Below are 10,108 nucleotides of genomic sequence, written 5' to 3' on the forward strand. Positions count from 1 at the left end.
TTTTTGAAGCAAGTGTAAAGTAAAATACAAAAATGTTTTTAAAAATATAAAATATATAGCGCTCTGGCAAAAATTAAGAGACCACCACATCAAAACCCTGTCATGGGCAGCCCAGACTCCAGACCTGAACCCCTCTGAAATCCTTTGGAATGTAATCAAGATGATGGATAGTCACAAGCCATCAAACAAAGACGAACTGCTTAAATTTTAGCACCAGAAGCAGTGTGAAAGACTGGTGGAGCAATAAAAAGTTGGAAGGAAAGTAAAAGGGCAATAGGGTCTTACCTGGGTATTAAGAGATACCGCTAATCAGATTTTACTCACCAGATAGAGCCCAAACACAGGCTCATAGAAATATTAGCTGCTGCAGATCCACAGGTCTCCTCGTGACCAGCCAGAGTAAAAAAAAAAAAGGAGGGATAAAAAGGTGGATTAATTCCACGCTGCTTGAAAGATAGAAGTCCAATTGGATATTCAGATGAAAAAGTGGCTTTACTCAACGCTTTTCGGAGTACTATGACTCCTTCATCAGAAAACCACAAAATTACATACTTTTGTGGATTCCTGATGAAGGAGTCATAGTACTCCGAAACGCACTGAATAAAGCCACTTTTTCATCTGAATATCCACTTGGACTTCTATCTTTCAAGCAGCACGGAGTTACGCATGCGTTTTTAAGCACATGCGTTTGCTTGCGTTTTAATAGAAAAAAAAAAGAATACACACTGATAAGCCACCCCCCACCATCCAGGTGATAAAGGGATCCAAACCCTAACCCTAACCCATAAGCCACCCCCCACCATCAAGGTGATAAAGGGATCCAAACCCTAACCCTAAAGGCCCCATCACACATAGCGATTTACCAACGATCACGACCAGCGATACGACCTGGCCGTGATCGTTGGTAAGTCGCTGTGTGGTCGCTGGGGAGCTGTCACACAGACAGCTCTCTCCAGCGACCAACGATCAGGGGAACGACTTCGGCATCGTTGAAACTGTCTTCAACGATGCCGAAGTCCCCCTGCAGCACCTGTGTAACCAGGGTAAACATCGGGTTACTAAGCGCAGGGCCGCGCTTAGTAACCCGATGTTTACCCTGGTTACCAAAAAAAACAAACAGTACATACTCACCATCTGATGTCCGTCAGGTCCCTTGCCGTCTGCTTCCTGCTCTGACTGAGCCGCCGTACAGTGAGAGCAGAGCGCAGCAGTGACGTCACCGCTGTGCTGTACTTTCACTTTCACTTTGCGGCGCTCAGTCAGAGCAGGAAGCAGACGGCAAGGGACCTGACGGACATCAGATGGTGAGTATGTACTGTTTTTTTTTTTTTTACATTTACGCTGGTAACCAGGGTAAACATCGGGTTACTAAGCGCGGCCCTGCGCTTAGTAACCCGATGTTTACCCTGGTTACCAGTGAAGACATCGCTGGATCGGTGTCACACACACCGATTCAGCGATGTCAGCGGGACCTCAACGACCAAAAAAAGGTCCAGGCCATTCCGACACGACCAGCGACCTCGCAGCAGGGGCCGGGTCGCTGGTACGTGTCACACATAGCGAGATCGCTACTGAGGTCGCTGTTGCGTCACAAAACTTGTGACTCAGCAGCGATCTCGCTAGCGATCTCGCTATGTGTGACGGGGCCTTAACCCATAAGCCACCCCCCACCATCAAGGTGATAAAGGGATCCAAACCCTAACCCTACCCCTAACCCTAGGGATCCTAACCCTAACCCTACCCCTAACCCTAGGGATCCTAACTAGGGTTGAGCGAAACAGATCGGCCAATTTCAAAAGTCGCCGACTTTTGGCAAAGTTCGAAAAGAAAAGTTACCAGGCTCGAGGTCATATGAGGACATCCAGCAGGGGGCGCATCACCGCGAATGAAGGTAACTACAGGTCATTGACCTACATTACCTTCATTCACCGGGGTTTGACAGGCACGAGCACAGCTGCATTAGCAGAGCTCCTGCCTGTAAAATATTTTAACCCCTTCAGATGGATTTACATCGTGGGACGTGACAGATCATCGGAAGGTATGTATATTGTTGGTTTATTATTTTTCCTTTGTTACAGAGTGAGGGTCTTCAGGTGGATTGAGAGAGCAATAAAATATTACAACAACCTGTGTGTTTATTTCATTAAAATACTTCGCAATATTGTGTGTTTTTTTTAACCATTTCATACAATTGGATTAATAATGGATAGGTGTCATAATTGACGCCTCTCCATTATTAATCTGGCTTAATGTCACCTTACAATAGCAAGGTGACATTAACCCTTCATTACCCCATATCCCACCGCTACACGGGAGTGGGAAGAGAGTGGCCAAGTGCCAGAATAGGCGCATCTTCCAGATGTGCCTTTTCTGGGGTGGCTGGGGGCAGATGTTTGCAGCCAGGGGGGGCCAATAACCATGGACCCTCTCTAGGCTATTAATATCTGCCCTCAGTCACTGGCTTTACCACTCTAGCGGAGAAAATTTGCACGGGAGCCCACGCCAATTTTTTCCGCGATTAACCCTTAAATTTAATAGCTACAGCGCCGAAATTTTGCACATACACACTACTAACATTAGTAGTGTGGAATATGCAAAAAAAAAGGGGGATATGACATGGTTTACTGTATGTAAACCATGTCTCATATCATGTCGGGTTTAGGCAGGAGAAATGAAAAGCAGGCAATTGAATTACCGGCTTTTCTGCTATATCGCGCTGAAGTAAATATAAAAATATATAGATTTCCCATTGACTTGCATTGGGTTTAGTGTTTCGGCCGATCCCCCGACCCCGACTTTTCAAGAAGATCGGCCGATTTCACTCGACTCGACTTTTGAGAAAGTCGGGTTTCGCGAAATCCGACTCGACTTCAAAAAAGGAAAAGTCGCTCAACCCTAATCCTAACCCTAAGGATCCTAACCCTAACCCTAGCTTTTTCTATTTATAGTGGGTTTTCTTGTTGATTTTGATGATTGGCAGCTGTCACACACTTCTCAGCATGCGTTTCAAAAACGCAAACGCAGGAAAAAACGCATGTAAACGCGGCAAAACGCCGCGTTTTTTTTACCGCATGCGAAAACACATGTGTCTAAAAAACGCGGCGTTTTGCCGCGTTTACATGCGTTTTTTTCACCACCTGCGTTTGCGTTTTAAATGCTGCGTTTTTAAACGCAAATGTGAAACTAGCCATAATCCACCTTTTTATCCTTTTTTTTTTTTTTTTTTTTTACAAAGACTGGTGGAGAGCATGCCAAGACGCATGAAAGCTGTGATTAAAAATCACTTCCTGAGTTAAAACCTTAATATTGTTGTTTCAAAATGATTATGAACTTGTTTTCTTTGCGTTATTTGAGGTCTGAAAGCACTGGGTTTTTTTCGTTTTTTTTTTAAATTTTGGCCATTTCTCCTTTTCAGAAAAAAAAAATACAAAATGCATTGCTTGGAAATTCGGAGACATGTTGTCAGAAGTTTATAGAATAAATGAACAATTTACATTTTACTCAAAAATATACATATGAAGAGAAAAATCAAACAAAATGACTATTTTGCAGGGCTCTCTTAATTTTGCCAGAGCTGTATATATATTTATGCTAGTAAATCATGAAGTAACACGCGATAGCACTCACCAGTCCTGGAGTCAAAGTTTCCTTTGTTCAAAATACATGTAAATCTTCACGGCACGGGGGAGCAGAGCAGTGAGAGGAGTGTGCAGGAGGAGACGACGGCCGTTTCGCACTTCACACAGTGCTTCTACAGGTCCATGTCTGAAGGAAGTGACGCTAGAAGAAATAGGTGAGTATACAAACTCCACCCGTGTCACAAGCCAATCAGACATGAAAAAAGTGCATAATGTGAAAATAAAAACATTTAAAAACAATAAGCACAATTCACATAAAGTAACGGTAATGCAAACAAAACAGTGTAGCGAGCCACATCTATTGTTATGAGACTCTTGCTTCCATATTCTTACTGCGTAACAACACTATATGCGTCAAGCGCCAACTATAGAAAAGCAGGCTTACCATAGCTCACATATACTGCATGAGTCCGTGGACAACAAAGAAGAAGAAGTTATCAAAGTATACTTAAATAGTGTGATGAAATACCATTGCCTCTAAGATATAAATAAAGAGATCTCTGCCAATATTAGAACTTGCAAAGATTAAGAGTTAGCAATTAAGAACTCAGGGTCTGGGCACAGACAAAAAGGAGAACATATGTATATCAGCTCTTAACCAGAAAGATAAAACACTCTATAGGAAGACTGACATGTCTATTCCGTCACTGAGGCCAGCAGGACCTGTAGCGCACGCACGCATAATCCAATTGGCCTCTTTTTTCAATAGTAGTTTATGTAAATCACCCCCTTGTGTTGGTAATTTAACTCTTTCAATACCTGCAAATGTCAGGACCGCAGGGTCACCCCCATGGGATTCCCTGACATGTGCAATCAATCTTGGTGCCCCTTTTCCTGAGAGAACAGACTTGCAATGTTCTCCAAAACAGACATACATCTTACAGATGGTTTTTCCGATGTAAAATCTCTTACAAGGGCAAAAGATTACATAAACCACAGTGACAGTGATCTCTTTATTTATATCTTAGAGGCAATGGTTATTCATCACACTATTTAAGTATACTTTGATAACTTGTTCTTCTTTGTTGTCCACGGACTCATGCAGTATATGTGAGCTATGGTGAGCCCGCTTTTCTATAGTTGGCGCTTGACGCATATAGTGTTGTTACGCAGAAAGAATATGGAAGCAAGAGTCTCATAACAATAGATGTGGCTCACTACACTGTTTTGTTTGCATTACCGTTACTTTATGTGAATTGTGCTTATTGTTTTTAAATGTTTTTATTTTCACATTATGCACTTTTTTCATGTCTGATTGGCTTGTGACGCGGGTGGAGTTTGTATACTCACCTATTTCTTCTAGCGTCACTTCCTTCAGACATGGACCCGTAGAAGCACTGTGTGAAGTGCGAAACGGCCGTCGTCTCCTCCTGCACACTCCTTTCACTGCTCTGCTCCCCCGTGCCGTGAAGATTTACATGTATTTTGAATAAAGGAACCTTTGACTCCAGGACTGGTGAGTGCTATCGCGTGTTACTTCATGATTTACTAGCATTTGATCCTCTTGTCTTCTCACGCTGAGCACCTCCTGTTGTGTATCGGATGAATCATTGATTGAAAGTCTCCGCTGAGCGGTTCTCAGGACTCTGCAGCAGTGCGGCTCTCTTTTTTCTTTTTGTATATATATTTATATTTGGTGGAGTCATATCTCCCGACTATGCAGATCACATGCTGCAGTCGTACTTGGCAGGCCTGTCCTAGATGGTATGGAGATGAATGAGGGATAATAAAAGTTAAAAAATAAACTTTACTTAACAAGAACTTGAAGAGAAGTATATACATCAGATAGCAGGCACATCACTCTATAAAATGCTTCTTCTGCATTATGCAGAGTCAGGAACTTTCCGTTACATGTGGTGGTACATAACTTGCTATAAGCCAAATAGTCCAGCAAACCTGAGCTAAGAACCTAGCCCTACTTTTTTGTTTCCTCTATTCTCTCTCTCTGCAATCCAGATTCTCATTGCCATTATATCTTTGCTTTCCTTCAGAACGTACTATCTGATGTCTCCCTCCTGACACACATAGCAATTCAAGTCTGCAATTAGATAGACCAAAGGTCTGTATTTCTCACTTTTTTATCCCTATCTCATCAAAAGGAATTTGTTCTCCTGTGTGCCCATGTAGCTCAGAATGAGGTCTACCACACAGTATGATGGCCTCCATAGACCCCCCCATAGTATGACGGCCCCCACCGCACCTCACACAGTATTATGGCTACCACAAACTGCTACAAAAAATAAGGACCCCCAGTAGGTATGGAGGCATTTACAGTCTACCACAACCTCTTACTCAGTATAATGGCCCTACCAGCTATATACTCAGTATGAGAGTCCCAACAGTTCTCTTAATATTAAGCCCCCACAATTCCTGATATTTAAAAAACCCAGTTCCTGAGGTGTGTTGCTCCAGTCAGTGCAGTGTCGAGTAGAGGTTCCATACTACAGGTGTGACGTAGTAACGTCATTGTGCCTGCATCGCACAGAGTCTCAGACTCACAAGCGAAGGCTAAATGGTGGATCAGGAGCTTTTGACTCCCTGATTCACTATTCTATTTACCGTCATGGGAATGCGGATATCTCTGAAACTGTTATGATGGAAAGGAGAGGATGACCAATACCAAACCCCACGAGCCCTCTCAATTCATGAGCATCATAACGACCGAGTGGGCTGCCACTATGGATGATACGAGCCTGCCTATCCGACTATCGAATGGTAAATATCTCATAGATCCTGGGTTCATTAGTATCTGCATCAAGAATGAGACATAAGGCCCCGTCTCACATAGCGAGATCGCTAGCGAGATCGCTGCTGAGTCACTAGTTTTGTGACGCAACAGCGACCTCAGTAGCGATCTCGCTATGTGTGACACGTACCAGCGATCAGGCCCCTGCTGCGAGATCGCTGGTCGTGTCGGAATGGCCTGGACCTTTTTTTGGTCGTTGAGGTCCCGCTGACATCGCTGAATCGGTGTGTGTGACACCGATCCAGCGATGTCTTCACTGGTAACCAGGGTAAATATCGGGTTACTAAGTGCAGGGCCGCGCTTAGTAACCCGATGTTTACCCTGGTTACCATCGTAAAAGTAAAAAAAAACAAACAGTACATACTCACCATCTGATGCCCGTCAGGTCCCTGGGCGTCTGCTTCCTGCTCTGACTGAGCGCCGCAAAGTGAAAGTGAAAGCAGATCACAGCGGTGACGTCACCGCTGCGCTCTGCTCTCACTGTACGGCGGCTCAGTCAGAGCAGGAAGCGGACGGCAAGGGACCTGACGGGCAACAGATGGTGAGTATGTACTGTTTGTTTTTTTTGGTAACCAGGGTAAACATCGGGTTACTAAGCGCGGCCCTGCGCTTAGTAACCCGATGTTTACCCTGGTTACCCGGGTGCTGCAGGGGGACTTCGGCATCGTTGAAGACAGTTTCAACGATGCCGAAGTCGTTCCCCTGATCGTTGGTCGCTGGAGAGAGCTGTCTGTGTGACAGCTCCCCAGCGACCACACAGCGACCACACAGCGACGCTGCAGCGATCAGCATCGTTGTCTGTATCGCTGCAGCGTCGCTGTGTGAGACGGGGCCTTAAATGAGTATTTCTTAATTAGCTTTGAGGTTGTCGGTGGGGTGGGTGGTACCATATTGTGCATGTAGGGGGCAGTACTGTGTGAACATTAGAAAGTGGGGGGGGACTCAGTACTGTTGGAAGATTATACTGTGTGTGCGGGGGATGCCAGTCCTGTGGAAAAATCCTGTGTGTATGGCAAGCTGCTATTGTCATAACATTATAATATATAGGGGGATGGTGGTACTGTGGGAACATTACACTGTGTGTGTGGTGGTTTGATGGTGCTATGGAAACATTATACCATGTGGACAGAATGGGGGTACTGTGAGAGGATTATACTGTGTGTGGAGGGAACTTCGGTACCGTGAGAAGATTATACTATGTGTGGGGGTATGGCGATAGTGTGGAAATATCTTTTGTGTGAGAGATGCCAGTAATGTGGAAACGTTATACTGTGTGAGGGGCATCATATATTCTGCATATGCGGCGTAAAAAGGTGTGTCATAAGAACGAATTCTCAGAGCTGTGCGGCATTTGCACAAAAAGACTGCCATATGCCGTCCAGAATGGGACGCTACGGAATCAATGGGAAGAGGGAAAGTTTCAGGAAGAAAGAGTCTAGATGGTACACCAGGGCAGGTGACCTTGATGACACAGTTTACTGTTACTATAAAGGCCATAGCTCCAAAGCCAAAACAGATTTGGCACCAAGCAAAAAAAAGGGTGCCAGTGAAGAATCTGAGGTACCACGCCATGGTAAAGTGTCCGAGGCAGCTGGTTGTGACGGCAGAACCCAGGCGGCACCAGATGAGTCCCAGAGTCCAGACTATGCCAGCCAAGGCGTGACCACCAGACCTGCGCAGGTCAAGACTCGGAGTCCAGATTATGCCTGTCAAGGCCCGAGAACCTGAATTGCGCCGGTCAAGACTCAGAGTCCAGACTATGCCAGGCAAGAGCAGAATTTCAGCTCTTATTACTTCTGGTACAAGAGACGGATGTGCCAATGATCTGGGAGGAGATTCCACTCAGTAGTATACGCCTGCAGTAAAGAGCAGGAGGCGTGAGTGAGCCGGGCCATTGCTTCGAGCACTGAAGTCAGTACAGGTGTTGGTCCTGGGTAGTACAACAGACAAGGTGAAAGCTGGCAGAAGTGAAGGCGGCCCAGCAAGCCCTGATAGACTTTGTTAGGAGGACTTATGGCCTAATGGGAAGAGGAGGATACCCGCTATGGCCTGTGTTCACAGAGTAGAGTGTTGATTACCATATGTGTCAGGAAAATCATTCTTTTCAGTAGCTAAAGTAACATGTGGTTAGAGGCTGCTATTACAGTGAGAGTGAGGCGGAGAAGTCATTGTGTATCTGATATTGTATATTTCACCTCATAATCACCCTGTTCTGCATTATTCTCTGTTGCCGTAGTGATCACAATTCCATTAGGAAATAATTATATTGGTTACTTCTGCAGTGCGTTTGTCTGTGTGTTGCATCTGGTCACCTGCTTACAGGGGCATAATGGGGGCATTATATTGTGTGGGGGGCATCGTATATACTGCCTAAGGGGCATAATGGGGCATTATACTTTATGGGGGCATCATATATACTGCATAAGGGACATATTGGGGGCATTACACTGTGTGGGGGCCAAGAAAGGGGCCTGTACTATGAGAACAATCTGTTCCCTCACTTCCTGTCTTTCATAGTTGGGTCGTATGTATCTATTACAGGAAACAGAACAAATGCAATGATTCTTCTAAAGTGGCTACAAAAACCCTAGTACTGAAGGGGTTAATGTCCCCCGCGCTCAGTAATGGGGAATCTCCAGCACCTACCTCCACCTGCAGAGCCGCACACCACATATATGGCTGCTCTGTGCGCACAGGACCTGTGATGAGGTCACAGGAGGGGAGGAGTCAGGGGTCACATGATCAGGGGCCTCAGTGAATGATATCTGTAGTGCAGACCCTACATGGAAACGTCTCCTCAGTCAGTGACATTCCCGCCATTATTCCCCCTCACTACTGGCACAATTACCCCGCGCCGCCTTCTCTACACAGTGTTATGTGTGGGATGTAACGTGTGATTTCTCTGGAGACAAATAGACCCCACACATGAGGGAATTATCACCAGTTACCGGACGTATAGTATGTGGCGACATATGATTGTGCTATTGACTTCACACCAGGAGCGAAAATGCCGAAATCTCTTTTATTTAACCCCTTCCAGGGACGGCTGCTTCCCAGACTATAGTCAGAAGAGTTTGGCACTCAGGAGCGGAGCGTGCAGCTCCATGTGTTGCTATACAGCCGCACGCTCCGCTCCTGAGTGCCGGCGCCAGAGCTTGGTTTTAACATGCGAGACTCGCACGTATTTCTCGCAAAGGAGAAAAAGGAGCCCTAAGGCTCATATACGGAATCCACCTCTCCAGTCGCCGTGGTTTGCACGTTAATGACCGGGCCAATTTTTACAATTCTAACCACTGTCCATTTATGAGGTAATAACTCCGGAACGCTTCAACGGATCCTGGTGATTCTGAGATTATTTTCTCATGACATATTGTACTTCATGTAAGTGGTAAAATTTCTTCGATATAACTTGTGTTTATTTGTGTAAAAAAGAGAAAATTGGCGAAAATTTTGTAATTTTCAAACTTTGAATTTTTATGCCCTTAACACAGAAATATGTCACACAAAATATGTGGGAAATGTTATTTCATAACTGTCTACTTTATATCTGCACAATTTTGGTACAAACATTTTTTTTTTCGTTAGGAAGTTATAAGGGTTAAAAGTTAACCAGTGATTTCTAATTTTTACAACAAAATTTACAAAACCATTTTTTTAGGGACCACCTCACATTTGAAGTCACTTTGAGGGGTCTATATGTCAGAAAATAGTTTATTAACCCTTC

General features: G+C 44.8%; 1 protein-coding gene across 1 annotated transcript in view; it reads right to left on the reverse strand.

The window, feature by feature from the left end:
- Positions 1 to 9,067, reverse strand: part of LOC143767591 (uncharacterized) — a 31,348-nt gene extending 22,281 nt beyond the window's left edge. Inside the window, exon 1 of the mRNA XM_077256006.1 lies at positions 9,031 to 9,067. Coding sequence (XP_077112121.1) covers positions 9,031 to 9,057 — 27 coding nt within the window. The 5' untranslated portion in view covers positions 9,058 to 9,067. The remainder of the gene's footprint in view (positions 1 to 9,030) is intronic.
- Positions 9,068 to 10,108: the final 1,041 nt, after the last annotated feature.

Source organism: Ranitomeya variabilis, chromosome 4, assembly GCF_051348905.1.
Source record: "Ranitomeya variabilis isolate aRanVar5 chromosome 4, aRanVar5.hap1, whole genome shotgun sequence".
NCBI lineage: Eukaryota > Metazoa > Chordata > Amphibia > Anura > Dendrobatidae > Ranitomeya > Ranitomeya variabilis.